Below are 21,787 nucleotides of genomic sequence, written 5' to 3'. Positions count from 1 at the left end.
TACAAACCACTTGAACATTTTGACTAAATCAGTCAAAATTCAGCACAAAATCTGATTTGATATTTTTCTGCAATGTCAAATTGCTTTTTGGCTAAAGGCAGAACAATGTGAACGAATCACTTGTTTTTAAAAAATGAGATTCTGAAACATGAATAGTGTAACCAGCAGTTGAATAATTTGCTCTGAAGGTGGGTAGGGAAAGAGTAGTGGAATAGAAAAAAGAAAATGAGAGCAGAGAAAGGCCATGAAAGAGGACACAAGAAAGAAAAGTGCAATTAAACTAAGAAGAGTAAGTGTTCGTACCAATGTAACACATTAAATGAGGAAATGGATTTAAACTGCTCAGTGTCTGGCATACAGCAAGCAATCAATAAACATTACCTATTATTATTACATCGACACTTTGCAAAAAGATAAAATTAATACCCACATTCCCTGTTGAAACAATAAGAAAAATGTTATGGAGTGAAAGTTGTTCAGTCCTTGAATTAACATACTCTGAAGAAGGGGATCAAACTTATAGTCCTTATTCCTGCAGCAGAATTATCTACAGAATTCATGGAAAGGTACTCAAGTATCTTTCAAAGCTTATACACATACCATGTATGGGAAATATAATTTTTCATCTGGGACTATGTATGCAACCTATATTCATTTTCTTGCCATTTTATTCTAGCCTCATCTAAAATACAAAACAATCTTTTACTACTATTTCTCTACTAAATTTCAGGAGAAATTTCAGACCCTTATTTCTAAACTTATAAACCCTAAATTCTACAGTCCGTCTATAGAAATCTATATCTGTTTATCATAAAATATTAGTATCCCCATACAAAACTAGTAAAATAATTTTTTAAGTTAACAGCTTTACTGAGGTATCATTTACATACCACAAAATCCACCCATTTTAAGTGTTCAATTCAGTGACATTTAGTATATTTAACATAATTACAGTTGTTCAATTATCACCAAATCTAATTTTAGAACATTTCCAGCACCCCCAAAAGAATAAGCCTGTTAGAGTCACTCTTTACTCCCATCCCCAGTCCTAGGCAACCACTAATCTTCTTTCTGTTTTGAGATATTTGCCTATTCTAGATATTTCATATTAGGAGAATCATACAATATGCATTCTTTGTGTCTGGCCTCTTTCATGGAGGAAAATGTTTCTGAGGTTCATCAGTGTTGTAGGATGTATCAATATTTCATTTTTATTGATGAATAGTATTCCATTGTATAGATGCACTCACTTTACACATTTCCCAGTTGATGGGTATTTGAGTTGTTTCCACCTTTTGGCTCTTGTGGACAGTGCTTCTGTGAACATTTACATACCAGTGTTTGCGTGGACATGTTTTCATTTCCCCTGGGTAGATACCTAGAAGTGAAATTGCTGGGTTTATGATAATCCTATAATTTGTTTCTCCACATCCTCACCGACACTTGTTATTATCTGTCTTATTGATTGTTGTCATTATAGTGGGTGTGAAGTGACATCACATTGTGGTTTTGATTAGCATTTTCATAGTAACTAATGATATTGAATACTTTTTCACGTGCTTATTGGTCATTAATATATCTTCTCTGGAGAAATATCTATTTAAATCCTTTGCTCATTTTAAAATTAGGCTGTCTTTTTATTATTGAGTTGTAAGAGTTCTTCTGGATTAGTCACTTATTAGATATATTTGTAAATGTTTTCTCCCATTTTCACTGTCTTGACTGTGTCTTTGAGTGCAAGAGTTCTTAATCTGGATGATGTCCAAGTAATAGAATTTTTAAATTAGCTTTAAGGTCTTTGCTAACTTGCAGAGATCCTTCATAGAATCTATTTGATTAAAACTCTTTAAATAAGAGGCAATATTATTTTTAATATAAATAATCTTTATTAGTGTAGTTATCACATGCAACCAACTACATTTCATATTCTTGCTCATGTTAATTTCAATACTAAAATGCTAGAAAATGTCCACCAGTTATTGGTCCTAGCCAAGTTCTAGACTGGAGAAGATGTAAGCAGATTCAGGGATGATGAAAATGAACCTACAGAGTCAAGAAAAGAAGTCTAACTGATTTAAGAAGCTTACAGTACAAACACCACCTTACTCCTCTGGTTGGTGCCTTTCACTGGAAGACATGGAATAGGTAGGAGGAGCTCATCACTGCCAAGATGGCTCTCCCAGTTGAAGGCTTTTGGATCCCTGATTAAGTAAAGCAAAATTCATTGCCAGCAAACCTAAGAAGATGAAGTGTGAAGGTCTCACTAAGACAGACTATGGTTAGAGATTAATAGAAGAGCAATACGATGCTTGGGAAGGACAAGCTGAGAACCAGTATGAACTAAAAGGCAAGGAACAAGCGACTGAAGAAGTTGGGCCACAGGCTGGGATTGCTGAACGAGTCAAATGCAAGGGCTGAATCCTGAAGGGATGCAGTTATGTTGCCATAGATGGGGATCTCTGCCACACTTTTAACAAGGCAGCACAAGACTTTACAGTCAACATTCTGAAGACTACAGCTATCAAGTGGCTTTAAAATGATTCAGTCCTTCTACTGGACATCATGCTAAGTCAGAATAACGTTGGACAAAATTTAGTATGTATTCATTCAGCAAGTAGTTAATCTGTGCCAGGCGTCATGCTAGACGTTAAACTACTGGCACAAGCTGAGATTGAACCAACTCTGACTTCACAGAGCTTACAGTCTAAAGAATGATAAATGAAAACTGGCAGTATAAAATCACAGCTGTACATTTCATGATTGGGGAAGCATGGAGTGCTATAGAAGAAAATACAGTCGACTCTTGAAAAACACAGGTTTGAACTGCGTGGGTCCACTTATATGCAGATTTTTTTTCAATAGTAAATGCCACAGTACTACGTGGCCTGCAGTTGGTTAAATCTGATGATGCAGAACCATGGATACAGAGGAACTGAGTATATGGGGGACCAACTATAAGTTATACTCAGATTTTCAACTACAAAGAGGGTCAGCACCCCTGATATCCCCGTTGTAATAAGATCCATAACAGGGTCCATACAGGATCCATACAGGGTCAATTGTAATAAAATCCATAAGTCAAACTCAGGGAAGGCAGTAGCAACTGTGTATATACATGGGCTTGTAAAGAGAGAAGACTGAAGGAAGATCATATCCTTTAATATGATTACAAATCATATTTAAAAAAGTTTGACTTTTCTGAACTGTAAAGTATATACTTTTCAAAAAGAAAAGTAAATACTTTCTGAAAGTTTACTTCATTCTAAATGGAAATTAACTTTACCATGCTATTTAAAGTGTCTTTTTCGCCTTCCCCAAGTCATCACAAATGATGGGGCAAAATTTCTTTAATAGATGCCCTATTTAAAAAGCTTATCTTTTGTATCGTAATTCCCACAGTACTTAATGTTGCTATTAATGCTTAAAAATCCCTCAGGCCATATTTGCAAAAGCATTATTTTATTTGCTAATTTTTCTTTGTTTAATAGCATTATTCTTTTAGTGGATACTGAGACTAATTGATTTTCAAATTTAAAAAAAAGTTACAACTCAAAACACATGTGTTTAGTCTTTTGTTTAGATCATTCTCAACCTTGGTGCATATCAGAATCAGCTGGGAAGCTTTTTAAAAATACCAGTGCCTGCAACCTGCCCCTAACCAATGAAATTGGGGTCTTATAGGAGGATCTAGGTGTGGGTGCCTTATTTTTCCCCTTCCTATGTGCACCCAAGTTTAAGAAACACTGGTTTACACTACTATTCTACCCTGGCTTTTACTATATCAAAGTATGGTTAGTGGGAAAATAAATCCTTCAGTGAAAATACTCTGCTCTTAAGATTTTCTGTGGGGTGGGAGGAGAGGGTATACATAATCAAGCAGGTTAGCAATAACGTAAATTCTTTAGGGATTTTACTTCTGCTACTGTTAGGTCTATTAAACAATTAATTTTTTTTTTTTTTTTTTTTTTGCCATACGCGGGCCTCTCACTGTTGTGGCCTCTCCCGTTGTGGAGCACAGGCTCGGGACGTGCAGGCTCAGTGGCCATGGCTCAGGGGCCTAGCCGCTCCACGGCATGTGGGATCTTCCCGGACCGGGGCACAAACCTGTGTCCCCTGCATCAGCAGGTGGACTCTCAACCACTGAGCCACTAGGGAAGCCCACAATTAATTTTTATTCATCATGGGAATTACCAATCCATACAACAGTGAATTTAAATTTACTGATTTTTTTTAACTGAAATGAAATCTAGATGCTGTTTAGGGTAAGAGACATTAATCTTTTCTACCCTAACACTGATCATGTTTGTTAAGATTTAGACCTGGGATGGTAAAATGTTTTCCAGTTGTACTATGGCAAATTGCCCAAACAATTATTGTAAATGCAAGCACCGTAAAGTGTACTGCCAAGGACACTAGTTGGTTAGATCCCATAAAAGAGACAATTAGTCTTGAGATGAAAATGGTAGCAATGAGGTGACAGTTATTAAAAAAGCAGAACACGCAATGTAGTGGCTTAAATGTAAGTTGTGGATAATGCTGATAGTTTAATGTGTTTGGAGTTTATAATACGTAAAATAATGTTTCATATAAAAAGTTGAAAACTGCTTATATTCCGGTCTTCTTTTTTCCTCATTTGCTACATAAGTAAAGGCACTTGCAAGATTACACTTGCTCTTTCCAAATCATCATTTTACAATGGTTTGCTTGATTTATTATACATATACAGTGTTAATTTATGAAAAATGTTTTCTTCTTACAGGTATCAATTTACATAAACTTATCCAGTATCTACAATACTTATAGTCTATTGTCAGGATAATCGAAAAAATTTGAAATAAAATAATAATAGATAGAATTTTTCAGTGCTTTTTAAGATAACTCAAATGTGGAATTTCTTCTTTGATTAGATTACCTGTAACACAACTGCACCTTCACCAAGACAAAATTGCAACTCAGTCCTTCAGTTGCAAAGATGAATCTAAAAGATTGGATATAGGGATTTGGGCAGCCAGAGAAAGCAGAAAGGGACCCTAAAAGACTTTAGAGTCAAAGACAAACTGCTGCTGACATATTTTCATCTGTACCTTTGCTACCCTGCCCCTTTCTCTCAGAGACCCTGTGGGTAGTGACGGGTCCTTTGGGAAATAAGCCCAAGAATGTACAGGCGACCTAAAGAGCATGAGAACCTAATGTAAACAGAAGGGGAGATCCATCACTTGAACTTGCTTAGAATATTTGCACTGGTTGCTTTGCTCTGCATGGAACTCGCTTCCCCCAGATTTCTTCATGACTGACTTTCTTCAAGTCTCTGATCAATTGTCATCTTCTCAATGAAGTAGTCTTTATTCCTTATTCTTTTTATGCTGCTCTGTTTTTTATATTCTCAATTGCATATGTCATCTTCTAAAATAACTTACTTATTCTTTATGTTTATTACTTATTAGTTTTCCTTCCATTAGAATGTAAGCTACATGAGGACAGGGATTGTCATTTCTTTCATGATGTATCTCTAGTACTGAGAACAGTACCTGACACATAGTATGTGTTCAACAAAGATTTGTTGAATGTATGAAGATCCTGTATTCATTTCTTCTAGTCATCGATCTTTTTTTTTACTCTCTTTTAATACACAAGCTGAAAAGCATAGTTAGAACTTTGATACTAATATTTTGATTATTTTTTTTCATGTGAACCAAGATTCATACCCTCTTAATCTTGAGGTCATTGGTACTATAGAAAAAAATATACTGGTGTAATTTCCATGTATCCATCCAAGAAGATAAAGACTGAGATGCCTGGACTAATCTTTTTCACTAAATTAAAACATAAACCTTAGATTTTGAAGGAAGAATTTGGGTGAGAAACAATTATAGAAATAAATTTCCCCTAAGTGTCACCAGAGTAGTAAAATAAATCACCCATGAAATAGTATAGAAATACCTAAAAATTAGTGCCATAATATATATATGTGTTTGTTTACGTTAAAGATGACCTATAGCAGAATTCAGTTAATATTGATAATGAGAAAAGGGTAAAACCTATGTTCTAAACATTCTAACATACAGAAACAGTAAGTAAAAAACAGTTATGAACATAGAAAATCAATATCCCTTCTTATGGACAGTGACCTAGTTCATACTTTTCACTCTATTCTGCATATGCTTTCTGGATTGATATAACTAAAATAATACTTTATCCTTGAGCATAGGAACTAAAGTTCAAAATCCTTGGTCTAGCAAGACTGTGCAATTCTTTTTCAACCTTTTTCTTCAAGTTTGACTCTCACAATTCTTTCCATTCCAGGCAGTCAAATTGACAACAAAATCTCCGACTTATCTTTTTTGCTGCCGTGTCCACAAGTATTTTTTATTCTGTGTAAACAGTCTCCTAACTCTTCTCCACCTACCCAAGTTTTACCATTTCCAGATCAAGTTCAATTCCTCTGTGATGCTGTTTCTGATCAGGTCCGCCTGCAGTAAATCATTTCTCTAAAGCCTGTTGCCCTGCATCTCCTATGCTCTCTTCTAAGTCTGTGTCATTCCACTTATGTTGATAACTAACTTCTCATGTGCATAAATGTTATCCATTTATCAAATTAATGCTTGAAAATAGAAGCTAACTAGAAGAATCCTACATAAATTAAGGACTCTGTAATTTCTTTATGGTTAATTGGCTGATTGGGGCACTATGGTTCAAAGCCACAGGGAATTAGAGATCTTAAATCACAAAAAGAGCTTTTCCTCTTATATATTTCCTGGTCTTGATCAAATAAATCCCTTTTGCCTAAATTTCTTCTTATGTAAATAGGACTGGCCTGTTGACTACAATGTATAAAAGTGATCTAGTAGGAGGTAATTTTATATCACTTAAGAAATAATGATAGAGACATTTAAAGTATGTATTCCTTAAGTTTATATAATTAGAAATTTCTAAACCAAAGAACAAGATAACTTGTTGAAGCAGTAAAATATCATAAATTTAAAGTTGTCAATGGACTACAATCCATGCACAAGATGAGAGTCCCACCTGGTTTTGTAGACAAGTTCTGATAAATGTTACAGATGCTCAGATAAAAATTAAAAGAATGAAAGCAAACTGGTCCAAAATTACCATAAGTGGTCAAGGAATTCCCCAGGAATTGAAGAATAACACAGAAAAAAAAGAATCTTATAATCACACCAACATAATTTTGAGGGTTTTCAAAAAAAACAATTGCCTCAATTAGTCACAGACAGGAGTATTCTGTTGTACTAATAAGAATACCCCTCCAGGATGCCCAGTCAACAGCTAAGCTTTCCCCAGAAATTGTTTAACTCAGTCTCAAAAATGCCATTTTCCATAGGAACCCATCCATATTTGTATACTAAAAGTTAATTGGACAACAACAAACGTAAATGATAAAACTTTAATTTTCAGCAAGTTTCATTAAAACACATCTAAAACATAACTATTTACAAATGCTATGCATTACCTACCTCAATAATACATTTATACTTTGGGTGGAAACTTCAGGTTTTATACAATAAAGCTCTTTAGGATATTAGGAAAATTACAGTAAAACTCTTAATGAAAACTATGAGATGATAGTTGAGGGTAGTGATGTAAGAGTTAATTGATGTGTCATTATAGACAGGGTATATTATTATTTGCCATATAAAATATATAATTATTTATGCTAATTTCCTAAAACATATATTTGTTTCCCAATTCTTATATCATAAAAAGAAAAATATAATTTTAAAATTAAAGCATTATAATATAATAACAGTACTATTTCCATCTGAGTTTGTTAATATTTTCACAAAACATTTTAATTGTAGTTTATATTCTGCAAAAATCAGCAGTTAGCTACAAACTAGAAAGTCACCATTGCTTATGGTTTTCAAAGGTAAAAGCTTTTGCCTATAAGAATCAATGTAACTGGACTCCTCTTATATAGTTTTAAAACATTTATATACAAGAATATGGGAAGTCTTCATATTATTCCTATAATTTTTTTAAAATCTAAAATTATATTAAAGTAATTTTTTAAAAAAGTACTCAATAGGAGTTCCCTGCAGTGGCTAGGACTCTGCGCTCCCAATGCAGGGGGCCCAGGTTCAATCCCTGGTCAGGGAACTAGATCCCACATGCCACAACTAAGACCCAGCACAGCTAAATAAAGAAATATATTTTTTAAAAAGTACTCAACAGAATGTAACAGATTCATCATACTACCTTTTTGTAGGTTTTAAGGTTAAACATTTACATGCACTGCATTTTTTCTCTTTAATTGTTTTTGTTTTTATGGTTTCATATAAGCAAAGGTGAAGAATCTGCAATCTCAAGACAGAGAGGACGTGGTTTAGGTGTTTAGCTTTAGGTACAGGGGAGGAATCTGGTAGAGGCAAAAGGCCCAGTCAAAGGAAGTCATTAAGGTAAAGAAAAGCAGACAGAACAACAGCCAGACCCAGAATCCACAGGTGTCAGAATCAGTGAGTGCCACAAGCAGCGGCAGCAGAACTAACATGAGTACTGGCCCTGGCAAAGAGAAAGAATGAATGACTCAATTCTGATCAGTGGACATTCAATATCTGCCTTTGGTCTTTTATTATTCAGCCTGTTGGATTTTTCTCTTGTCCCACTGGTCTGGATTGTGATATGAAGGAAGCCAAAAGCTGACCAATGAGTATTTCTTTTATTTGGGATGTTAAGATTACTTGACATTACAGAATAGTAACATTGTACTGACTCAATGAATCAGCTCTTTAGAAGACAGGAAAGAAGGAAAGACTAAATAAAGTGTCCTATAGTAGACTATATTAACTTATTTCTCAATTTGATCTTTCTTTGATACCCTGGTAACTGCAAGTAAATTTAGACTACTACAAGATGTTAATATGGTTAATATGTTCAATTCTATATTTAATTTTGAGTCAATTTAGACAACAAATATGTGGTTATTGAAGAAATAAATTTCCCTCTTAGCTGTTGTTTTTATAATGTGTAAGTATGTTTTTTGTATACTCTGTTCTTTATTTTTAAAATAATGTGTTTTTTAAAATAAATTTTTTTATTTAACTTATTTATTTTTGGCTACGTTGGGTCTTCCTTGCTACGTGCGGGCTTTCTCTAGTTGCAGCGAGCAGGGGCTACTCTTTGTTGCGGTGCATGGACTTCTCATTGTGGTGGCTTCTCTTGTTGCAGGAGATGGGCTCTAGGCACGCGGGCTTCAGTAGTTGTGGCATGCGGGCTCAGTAGTTGTGGCTCGAGGGCTCTGGAACGCAGGCTCAGTAGTTGTGGCACAAGGGCTCAGTTGCTCTGTGGCATGTGGGATCTTCCTGGACCAGGGCTCGAACCCATGTCCCCTGCATTGGCAGGTGGATTCTTAACCACTGCGCCAGCAGGGAAGCCCCAGAAACAATGTTTATTTTTATTCAAATGAACAATCATTACTTATGTGGCAATGGAATCGAATATGAGTGTAGAATTAATAGGAGTTGGCAAAAGAGAAATAAGTTCTTATGTTGACGTTTCTTATTTGCATGACTGGAATGATGATTATGACTTTAAACAAAGTACAGGATAGAGGAAGAAGGATTAGGATTGAAAGGGAAATGTAACTTTGGTTTGGGATGTAAGGGAATTAATTTGCCACATGGATATCCAGATGGAGATGACCAGTAGGACCCTGATTTTTAAAGATTGTGAAAACAATAAAAGCACTCATCATTAAAATTATAAAAAGTATAATTCATTCTTTAAGTATTCAGAATGGATACTTTAGGATTTTACCAGGCTCTACGCTTATCAGGTTTAATCAATATTTTTTCAGAGCTTTTCCACACAAAACCCTTTGTTAGTCACAGTGGGGAGTAATGCTTAAACTAATATACCACTGCTGACCTCAAGGATCTTGCAATCCATTTGAGAAGATGGCACACACATAAAAGTTTTTAAAAGTGCAGGAAAAGGCCACCATTTGAAAGGCCACCATTGGAAGAATTCTGGCTAAACAGATATAGAGGGACATATGACAAAAGTCCTCTTCTTCCAAATAAAAAGATCTGATAAACAGTAAGTTTCACTGAACGTTAATTTCTTTGCCTATAAATTGCATCAGATGCAAGCATGGCAAACAGCAGCCCTTTTATTTAAGGAAAGTTGTTTTATTTTGCATCATAGGAGTAGCTACTCCATGGGAAAATATTGCCGGAAACTGGTAATTTTAAGGCAGTATAGTGAAGCTATGAAAGGGCAAAAGCAAGTTCCATAACATGGATAAATCGACAGTAGGAGTAGCCCTGGTGAACTACACGAGTTTTATGAGATTTGTAAACAAATGCCTTGAATGTTCACATAACTGCCATTGTCTAAAGCTTAACTTGGTTTGCCAAAGGTAACTTTGAATGAGGTATTACTAATACAAACAATATAAAATACTAGAAAATTATGAACTATCTTTGTGAAAAGCGAAAAGCTTATATATACATATGCGTATGTGCTTTCCGCACAAAAAAGCAATGCATCAAGGATAACTTGAATGGAGGTGGGCAATATTACTTATACTGCTCCCTATGTTCAATTTACTAAATAAATTATCAGCTCGATTGACTGTACCGGTCCTCTGTACATATTCATTGCTTCAAACAATGCCTTTTAGTTAAAATTGTACACACACATAGACGCATACACACAGAATCAATAATTTTAACATATATTCAAATGACTTCTGCTTGTGAACACAGTATTAACCTTTCTACAAAAAGGTACACTTACAACAGTTTAAATTTCAGCTGGTCAGTGTTACATTTGGTTTTTACAAATCTATTCAAAATTTCTTTTCAATGTACTTATAAAATTATATTATTGAATGAAATTGTATTAAAAATGAGATTTCTAGAAAAGGGTGTAGCCATCATTCAAAATTATTCATTATTTGTCTAAGAGAGTTTCAACAATTCTAATGCAGCTATCTTTTTAGGTAGGATTGAGAAATAAATGACATGATCTTCTGAAGTACTTTTAATTTTGTGATTTAGTAAAATAAAGCCTCTTTCCCTTCTCTGACTCCCACAGGAGTCCAATACTCAGGACTCAGAGCTAAAGAGGGCAGGATTGGGAAAGCTTCTTAGCTAGCCTATTAACCTATCCAGCTGCCCTGATACCTTGGTTCCGGCAGTGCACGGTCCTTGTAACAGTGCTTCATTCACTGGTTGTTGATGATTTTTTTCTTCTCTGACTTTTGCATTGAAATACTACAAACTAGTTTATTAGTTTGATCATTAGGAACTCAGGGGGGAAATCTAATGTTGTTGAGCTTATTTGACATGGAAAATAGAAATTAAATACTTTAATTTTAAAGTATAAGTATAGGAACTCCAACATTTAATTCAGTTGAGAATCGGAGTAAACAAATGACAAGATTAAAGGTATATAACAACATGAATGGCTACATGAAAAACATAGACGTTCCTGATCGAATACTTTACTAAAGAACACAGTCTTCCCAGGAGATGTTTAAAAAGAGAATATTATAAGCATTTGGCTTGGGTAGTTTTCAGAATAATTCTGCCTGAAAGCAAAGGATAGAATTAGATGGTCTCTCCTACAATACAATTCAAGGAAGATTGTTCAGAAATCAAGTGCTGTATTAGCATTGGAAAAAAATGATTATAACTTTATTTACACTAAGCACAGTAGTCTTATACACTTACTCAAGATTATATGGGAAGATCATATTTTCTTCTGCTTGTACCTGAATGTGATTTTAAAATTCGGTGAGATTTTTCCATTGGCAAATACTCAAGAGATTTAAGTTGTAACAATATATTATTATAAAATTATTTATAAACATTAATCCTCAGAAGGAGATATTAGTAAAATGTGAAAATACTCAGCTTTATATCATATGTGGCTTATGAAGCTGAAAGTTACCTGAGCAGTTCTGTGTAATTTGTAATTGTGTGAATACATCCACAGTAATTTTTAAGAATGAAAATCAGCTTAGGGTTTTTATCACAGCTTTAGAGTCAATAGGTTAGCTTTGTATCATGGTTTAATTCTGTAAAACAAGCAGAGTACCATCAGTGTTAAATGGGTATAAAATCTGTTTCACATAATTAGGAAAAGCATCTACAATTTGGCATGCTTTACAGATTTAAATTTGGGGAATATTTTGATCTTTTTTACTACTGCAAACTTCAAAAGGGGTGAATGAAATTCAAATCTACAACCGCACCCAGGACAATCATTGTCTTATGATATTAGAATCCCATTTGTAGTTGTGACTTGAATAACACTGATGTACAGCACAGACAGACCATTTTCAGAATAACTAGAGGGGGAGGGAACAGTAAAATTTCCTAGAACAGGTTTGTTTAATGTACAATTGGTCTCTGTCACTAAACAATGCTGTATAACAGTCCAATTTGGCAATCTGTTTCTCTTTGTCATAAAATCTCTAAACAGCAGGATAGTATGACTGAGGTTATAAACTGAGGTTAAAAACCAGTTATTATTTATATAATAGATAATAACACTACCATGCCAGTTACCCAAGTAAAGCTATTAGGGAAGCAGAATAAAAACCAGAAAAGATTTGAGAGTTATGCCCTGAGGAGTTTTTTCTTTTTATATAGTGGTGGGGTACAGAAAATGCTTCAAAAGCAGAGAAATGACCAAAATTCAATGGTGTATAATAGATCTTCTTAGAGGAAATAATTATATCAAATTCAGTTTCATTAACTCAGTTATTTGTAATGAGGTAGGTGGACTTAGAATCTGTCATACAGAGTGAAGTAAGCCATAAAGAGAAAAACAAATACTATATGCTAACACACATATATGGAATCTAAACAATCAGTACTGATGAACCTAGGGGCAGGGCAGGAATAAAGACACAGACGTAGAGAACGGACTTGAGGACACAGAAGGGGAAGGGGAAGCTGAGACGAAGTAAGAGTGTAGCATTGACATATATGCACTACCAAATGTAAAATGGATGGCTAGTGGGAAGTTGCTGCATAGCACAGGGAGATCAGCTCAATGCTTTGTGACGACCTAGAGGGGTGGGGTATGGAGGGTGGGAGGGAGGCTCAAGATGGAGGGGATATGGGCATATATGTATACTTATAGCTGATTTACTTTGTTATACAGCGGTAACTAACACAACATTGTACAGTAATTATACTCCAATAGAGATATAATAAAAAAATTCAATTTCTATTCATATGTATACAGGGATGATAAGGTGAAACTGTGTATAGCCAACTCAGTTTTTTACTCCAAAAGAACCATCTTAAGAAGAACTACCTTAAGAAAAAAAATGTTGTACTTCATTAAAAAAATACCTAAAAAATCCAGTCGATGTTTCAAAATTTTTTTGTAACCCAGAAGTTGCTGGAATTTAGGAATCATTTTTCCCCATAGTAGCAATACCATAAAATATTAGCTTCCCTGGTTAGTGCCCAAAAGCTTATTGAACCCATAATTTTGAAACTATGTATTTGTACTAACGTGGATCCAGGCAGCAGGAATGATACTGAGGGGAAAAATCATCTCTCCGTTAATCTTGGGCATAGGACTAGCCCATGTACAAGATTTTAAAATATGGAATTTATCACCAATGCCATTTTGAGTATCTACTAAGTGTCAGCAACTGGGATAGATGTTTATATATGTTAGCTAATGTATTTGTCATAGCAACTCTTCCAAGTGGAGATTATTATCCCTATTTTATACCTGAATAAAATGGATACAAAGCGTAATTTATCCAAGTTCATACAGCTACTAATTAGTTAGAATGAAAGCCCAAATCTGCCCTACTTTAAAGCCCATGCTGTTTCCAATATGCCTTGTTGTTTTTGGAATCCTCCTTCCCTCCCAAATACACACACACACTCCAGACCCCCAGGGTCCTCCTGCTTTTGTGGATCTCCTACCAAAACTCTGTATTCAAATCTGCCTTGTACCCCATAGTGCTCCCAGCTCTAAAATTATCCATTTCCACTGTCTCAATCCAAACTCAAAGCCCATTTGTGCAGCTGACCTTAATTGGATGTAAGATAGAGATAGTCCCTGCCAGCCTAGAGGTCTGCATTTAAGGAAAGGAATTTTTATGTGTGTGTGTATTATATAAATATGTGCTTACACATATAAACACACACACACACACACACACACACACTTATGTATGTATGATCTTTTAAGTCTGACAATGCAGTAGACAATCAGGCCCACTTCAGGTGACTGCCCCTGAGGTTACTTATCTTATACTATTCCTGTTGGGGTGCTGGGGTAAAACCTTGGAACAAGGACAAGAGTCACAGTGAGCAGAATTGGAAGAAGGTGAAACACTTAAGTGTCCCACTTCACAGTCATCTTTTGCCTGGAGCATTATTGGCTCAGAGTTCTTGGGCCCTGCTCCATTTTTACAGGCTGCACATGGGCTTCAGGTGGGAAGTTAGGCTTGTAGAGATCCCAGAGGATCCATGTGAGGCCTGGCATCCATAGTGATTCCCTTCAGCTAGGGCTTGAGAGAAACCCTGAGTGGTGAGACCCTCTTCTTCCTCTGCTCTCAGAAAAGATTCAAAACTACTCTAGGGAAAGTCTAGGCTTATAGGGGTATGGATTTCCCACAAGACCAGGAAGCCACAAAGCCCTGGTAGATCTCCAAGGAAACTCTAAACTAGTTGGTTCCTTGCTGTTAATCATCTGGCAGCTTCCAAACAGTCCTCCTGATGGGTCCTGTGCAGCTGTGTTCTGGGTTTCCATATGGCCCTGCCAGAGGTCCCTCCCTTAAACAGACCCGGCTTCCACAATTAGCGTGCACTCAAAACAGGTTAGTTATGGAATACATTAAGTCCTAAAGGCCTCATGGGGCTATTGACACTTCTTTGCACTACTTCCAGGACCCCAGGTTATACTGTAAGTGAAAATTGAGGAAGTCTCACAATCCTAAAGCTCTGACTGGAACATGCAACAGGACCATGTCTTAGGCACCATTTTCCAGTGCTTTTCTTGGCTTCATTTTAATGATTTTCCCACCCTGAAAGATAAACTCTCTCTAATCTTAAAGTCATGCTTTAGAAAGTATCTCTCTCTTTCCCATTCTTGAATGTACCTGGTTCTGTTCCTCAAGGACAAAAATTGAAGACTGATCAATTTTTTTCCTTTGGCATTGAAATCTTTCGGGCATTTATTTGCATTCACTTGGCCAAGTTATAAATACCATCCAACACCTATATCATGCCATTTCATTACTTAAAATAATAAGTTGATTTCACTTAACAAAATACAAAGCCATATGAAGTCAGTCTGTGTACCCAATGGTTAGGAACATTTAGCAGCTGTTGGGAGGAAAAAAGAGATGCTGAAAAGGTCAGTCCGCTGTCCAGAACACAAGATCAGTTATAGATCACAGATCCAAGAACACCTGAAATGTAATGTAAGTAGTTCTTTTTCATCCATGGCTTCCCTGGTATACCCAAAGAATCTGAGCTTTGTTTTGGTGTTCTTTCCCCCCCACCCCAACTGCTCTCAGCCCCTGTGAGCCCTGTTCCCTTGGGGCCTCTGGTCTTCACGGGGTCATGTTTCCAGCCATATGCCTAACAACACAGTACCTGACACACAGGCCCTTAATAAACACCTTTGGAATGAATTTTGAAACCTGAACAAGGAAGACTATGATGTCAGGAGAAAAAACACAAGCCCAAGAACCAAGAAATTAGTTAGCTGAACACAATTTGATAATAATGACGGCAATTGTATTTGGGTTTTAATGACTACTTTATATGTGCCCAACACTTTACTAGAAGTTTTTAAAATATAATCTCATTTTATTTTAGCTTAATCATCACAACATTAGGCAGGCACTATTACCCCTATTTACATATGAATAAACTGAGGCTTTGAGATGTAAAGTAATATGTCCATGGCCACATAGTTAAATGTATATTACCTGGGATTAATATATGTGTCTGTTCAATGCCATAATCAATGCCTTTTTTAACCCTTTTGATCTGGTCCTCCATTTTTTCATCTATTAAACATGGAAATTTTAATAGTCATTAAGATCTCTTCCAACTTTAAGATGTTCTAGATATCAGGTGACTACATCTCAAGAGAATTTAGAATTCAGTGAGTTTCCCTTGTTGATTAAAATCCTGCAAAAGACAAAGAAATGGCTCTCTAAAGGTAAAAATTTAGAACCCGTGAGAGGAAAGAGAAAAGGAACTTTGGGGCAGTTTGGGCTTTTCTAGGGTTTTTCAGATCCACCTAAAGCTAGAGTTAGCCTTGTCTTTTTGCAGGAGTTATTATTTACTGATAACTTACTATGTTCCAGACACTATGCCAAAACTTTATATGTATTATTTTATGGAAATCTCTAACAATGTCTATGAGATAGTACTATTGTTATTCACAATTAACAGAAGGAGTACCAAATTTAACTTGCATAAAGTCACACAGCTAGCATGTGGTGCATCTTGGACTCAAACCCAGACATGTTTAATTCTGAAGCCCCAAATTTTAACTTTGAAGTTATACTACGTATGCATGCTATTTTTAGTTTATTTATCTATGTACATTTAATATTATTTATATCAATGTCATTTAATTCTTTTGGTCCTTTTTTTTTTTTTTTTTTTGTTACGCAGCCCTCTCACTGCTGTGGCCTCTCCTGTCGCGGAGCACAGGCTCCAGACGCGCAGGCTCAGCGACCATGGCTCACGGGCCCAGCCGCTCCGCGGCATGTGGGATCCCCCCGGACCGGGGCATGAACGCGTGTCCCCTGCATCGGCAGGCGGACTCCCAACCACCGCGCCACCAGGGAAGCCCCTGGTCGTTTATTTTGAAATGATGGCCCTGAGATGTAGATCAGAAATCTACTTAGTTTGTTTGCTAACACATACACCAGTGCCACATATGTGGTGACACTTACCAAGTATTTCATGATGCATGCCTTTCAGTGCAATTAAATACCTTTGGGTCACTCTCAGTCATATGCCTATGCGTTACAAACTGTTTCCCTCTCCCTCTAGATATTTCTTTCTGTCCAAAGTGGATAGATGAATAAGAATCAAAGAAAACAGACAACTACATCGATGTGGAGGTTTGCAAACTCTGACCTGAAAAAAAATCTCCATAGAGAAAACATAACAGAAATCCTACCTCACTCAGTGTGTTCCCACAGTTCATTCTGTACTTATTAGAAGGGATTATTGACACTTCTAGAAGATACAATCTCTGAGACCCTGATAGCAAATTAACTTTGGTATCAAGAGGAATTCAAGTTAGTTGTTACTCTCTACATTAAGACAGACTTATTTTCAGTTTAACTCTGACTTTTGTTACACACTACTATTAATCTACTTGCATGTATGAAGTAAAAATTCACATACATTTCTCTTCTGCATTTACCTTCTCAAAGAAGTGACCTCCAAATTAAGTTACATAGGAAGTGTGGAAATGCTCAAAACAGACCCATTTAGATTCTGTAACTTTTGATGGGAGGAAGATATTTTAGAAGCTATAACTTTTTGATCAAATAAGTATTAGTCCATTTTTGCTTTAGCCAAGTACACATTTTGTAAAAGAACACTAATAAGGTGTGCCGTTTTTCCCTAACCAAATTCTTCACAATGAAATCCAACTGCAATATTCATTTAGAAATTTGATAATGCTCTCTTGTGTGAGTTTTAGGAATATTTGAAACCCCATTGCATATAAATTATATCATGGAAAAGCTGTATAAATATTCTATTATGGCACATGCTGTTCTAAGGATCTGTCAGGATTTCCTTTATACACTCCATTTTGAGTGGTATATAAATCAGATGTAAAAATTCACGTTGGACTGAAATTCAGCACAAAAGGCCTCCTCCAGAGGCAAATGCTTGTTTTCAAAATGTGGTTTGAATTATGTTGGTCATTTTTAAGTTATAGAAGTGCAGAAAATGTATTTGTGGTTTTGAAGGAGAGAGATTTTTTCCATTTTTATAACTCATTAGGAAACTTTACAGGCCTTTAGACCATTTTGTGGTTTAGCTCTTCTCAAGTTTTTCCCCAAAGCAATATTAAAACTTGAATGGTGTCCGCTATGAATCCAATGGTTACTGTTCTGAATACAAATGTGGGTATTGATATATATCCAGTTATACATATCTTAGACTAGGAGAAGTTTCAATAATATCATGACTGGGATAGATTAGGCCTAGCAGTTATCCTTTTTTTGTTCTTGCTATCAAGTCAAGTTTGCGCTATCAAAGGAATCCTCTATCTTTACCATAGTTCAGCATGTAATGCTTGTAATTTTAAAGCTGCATTTCTTAACTTGCAGAAAAATCCAGAGTTAAATGCTGCTTCTTTTATGAGGTCTTTGACAATAAGGCTACGCCTTTTTTAAGTTTCACTTTTCTCTAATATATAGGGCAACTTGCAGCATGTATATTAGATATTCATAGATGATGATCTTATTTGTAAAGTATTTAATTTGTGTATGTTTATGTATATAAATAGTTTATTAAATAGTGTTGAACTTATTTTATCTATATAGCTAACATGTTGCTGAATAATTTCATAAACTAATAAACTATTACTTTAGCACATAGAGATTATGATTATATTATCTCTCAATAGCATCAGTTAAAACTGAGAAACTTTTGTTTGGACTAAGAAATGTAGCATATCTCACAAAGTCAGATAAACCAATCTTTCAAATGACTTTAGAGGATAATGAAAACAGAAATCTTTTATATGATTGAATTGCTTCACCTACATTATATTTAGTTCATTAATGCATTAGAATAACACATTTAGTAGTTATTATTTATTGCTGTATAAGAGATCAAGGCATTAAAGCATAAGAGGTTAGAACCTTCCCAATGTAATTCTTTATGTTTTTATTTAATTCCACTTAGAATCTGGGTGTCTTGATTCTTAATACAGTTCCCTTTTCATCATCTTACACTATTTCTGGTGCAGTTACTAGAATCCTTGGGTCCAGTGACAGTTATGGTGGACCATCCAGAGGATAATCAAACATTTGCCTGTGGCTGGTAGAGCATGTGGATTCGGAGGAACAGGAGACATTTGTCTCCTCTTGGATGTTTTATCTACTCGCCTACTGTCATGGAAATTAGCCAACTCTACAAGAGATAGAATTGAAGACTCAGTTTTCTTTATTTTTTACATTAACAAGAGAGCAAGGTTACTAATGAGGGGTCAAATCCCAAATCTCTAATCTATAAAGCTAATATCCTTATTTCTATTTGGGTCAATTTTTTATTCTGCTCCATTTACTTTTACTAAATTATACTACTTTGTGTTCTATAATGTTACATTTGGTTATAATTATAAACTTTTATGTGTAATTCATCCATCACTCATATACTTCTGTCTTTCTCTTAGCTTATCATTAAAGTCATAGCTCTTCCGAATTAACTTAATTTGTATCACTCCAAACATCCCTGTATGACTCAATCAGTCGTTAAAAAGTTCGTTACAGCTTTGGGGGGAAGTCTGTGAATTTCTGAGCACTAGATACATACTGAAATACAGTTTTATGTTAATCAGAAATGTTTTGAAGTACGGCAAAAGTACTTAAAAACCACTGAAAATAAATATACATTAAATGACAAAATAAATAGTTTTATATGTTAAGAATCTAGATTCTGTGGTTTGAATTTAAGCAATTTATAACTCGCTAGGTAGGCAACATACACATTGCAGTCCCCCTGCCATCTGTTACATTATACCCATATTTTCCTTACATTTGGAGGATAGATAACACAGTGCTTTTATTTGAATAGCACTGACCTTATTAAAGCCTAGCACCATTGTTTTATACATAACAAAAATATATTTTTAAACAGAATGGCTATTTCTTACAACCAGTGAAATAAAGAATGACCTTAAATAACCTTAAGATTATAAAAAAGTAAGGAATGTAAGATATATCCTCACCTTGATTTTACCTTTAAGCAGCCTTTTATTTGTCTGTTAGGAACTTCTTCCTGTAGTTTTCCAGGCTCCAGCTCTTGTTCTTTCTTTTGACAAACCAGTATATAATTTGTGCCATTATTATTTGACCAAAATGTACCAACAGAAGTTTCATAACGTATACAAAACTCAACTTTACTGCCATCTTTTTGATAAGGAGGAACCAATAAAATTTTAAAGGAGAATTGGTCAGTTTCACCATCACATGAATTTGGGACATATTCTGCTAATATGTCATAATATGTCTGCCAGTCATCTAAGGACATTCTCACATATACTAACTTCTCAAAAGAAATATTCAAAACTCGAATAATGCCCTTCATACTTGTAGATCCATGAAGATACTCAGTTGATTCCAGTATTGCTTTCTGTACTTGAAGTTGTTGCATAAGGTCTTCTTTTGAAGAAGGCAAGTCAAATAGTGGAGATAAAACATATTCTTCTGTGTGGAAAATGTCCTTCATTAAGTCAAAATCAGTTGAACCACTCGGAAATTCCCAGGAATCAAATTCTTTAACAGACACAAGATCGAACCCAAAGTTGTCAGCAAATGAAACTCTTCTTGCACCTGAAGGTGGATTGTCCAGGTCAATGTCTTCAGATGAATCAGAACCTCGTCTGCTAGGTTGAGGGGAGAAACCAGGTCTGAAGGTAGCTTTAACTTCTTCATCTTCAGAAAGAGAATCAGATAAATTAGGAACTTCTAAAAAGTTATCTTTGCTAATCTGACTAGGTTCTTCAGAAGGCTCCATTGGGCTCTCTGATATCAAATAAGAGAGAACTGTACAACTAGTAGAGGCTGATACTTGAGACACTGAGGCTTAAAATAAGTATAAGGTTACAGTTGACATTGCAGAAAGGAGTCAGCTCTATAAATAGGTCTGATGGCGTGTAAACTATGCTCACTTGCCTCCAAAGGCCTTTAATATGATAGCATCCATGTTACTCTCACCAGCATGTTTCAGGTTTAACTCTCTGTTTTTAAAGTTGCATATGTTTATGAGTTCCAAAGAGACATGTTAAATCATTTTCTGCTGTGTTCAACAATCTGAAACTTTAGAATAAAAATATTATTTTAACCAGTTGATATTAAAAATGAAAACTTGAACCATTTATTTTAAAAGACAATAAAATTAGTATCACAATACTAAATATGTAGTTTGAGCTAAATCCATCCATTGGAGCAGGCAAGGGAAGACAGGAGAGAATGAGAACATTTATAGACCTGGAAAGATCCAGTGTCTAATAATAATGATAGCTACCATTTATCATGGACTTATATATAATGTGAACTCTAAAAGGTTAAATAGAGGTGCTGGGAGTTCTGAGGAAATAAACATGATTTAGGTGGAGAAGATATCATTTGAAATAAACCATGAAGGGCAGGTAGAATATATACATCCAGGGTTGGAATGAGGTGGATTTTCCAGGTGGAAGAAATAGCCTAAGCCAAGGCCTAGAACAAATAATTAGTCAAATCTGTTATTTTAAACATTATTGTTTCTTTCAATTAAGCCATGGAAAAATACAAACAAGTAATGTTTAATTAACTTGAAAATATAAGTGGGCAATGGTAAACCTGGCCCAGGAGTAAAATATTTATGTAGAATAAAATGTTCTTCTTTGGCAAATTGCCATTTTATGCCCACAGAGCAGAAGTTAATACCATGACATGTTGGGGTTCTGTGTGAGTTTTAAAGTGTGAGCAGCCTGTTTAGACTCTCATATTTTTTTGTATTAATGTAAAACCCACTTTAGAATTGGCAATTGGGAAAAACCTTAAAAGATTTAAACATACATATGCTTT

General features: G+C 35.3%; 1 protein-coding gene across 1 annotated transcript in view; it reads right to left on the bottom strand.

The window, feature by feature from the left end:
• Positions 1-20,739, bottom strand: part of PPP1R3A (protein phosphatase 1 regulatory subunit 3A) — a 37,319-nt gene extending 16,580 nt beyond the window's left edge. Inside the window, exon 1 of the mRNA XM_032643575.1 lies at positions 19,945-20,739. Within this exon, the coding sequence (XP_032499466.1) occupies positions 19,945-20,732 (788 nt within the window). The 5' untranslated portion in view covers positions 20,733-20,739. The remainder of the gene's footprint in view (positions 1-19,944) is intronic.
• Positions 20,740-21,787: the final 1,048 nt, after the last annotated feature.

The sequence above is a fragment of the Phocoena sinus genome, chromosome 9 (assembly GCF_008692025.1).
Source record: "Phocoena sinus isolate mPhoSin1 chromosome 9, mPhoSin1.pri, whole genome shotgun sequence".
In the NCBI taxonomy this organism is placed as follows: Eukaryota; Metazoa; Chordata; class Mammalia; order Artiodactyla; family Phocoenidae; genus Phocoena; species Phocoena sinus.
Note: the sequence above shows the minus strand (reverse complement) of the source record. Positions and strands in the feature narration are given on the sequence as shown.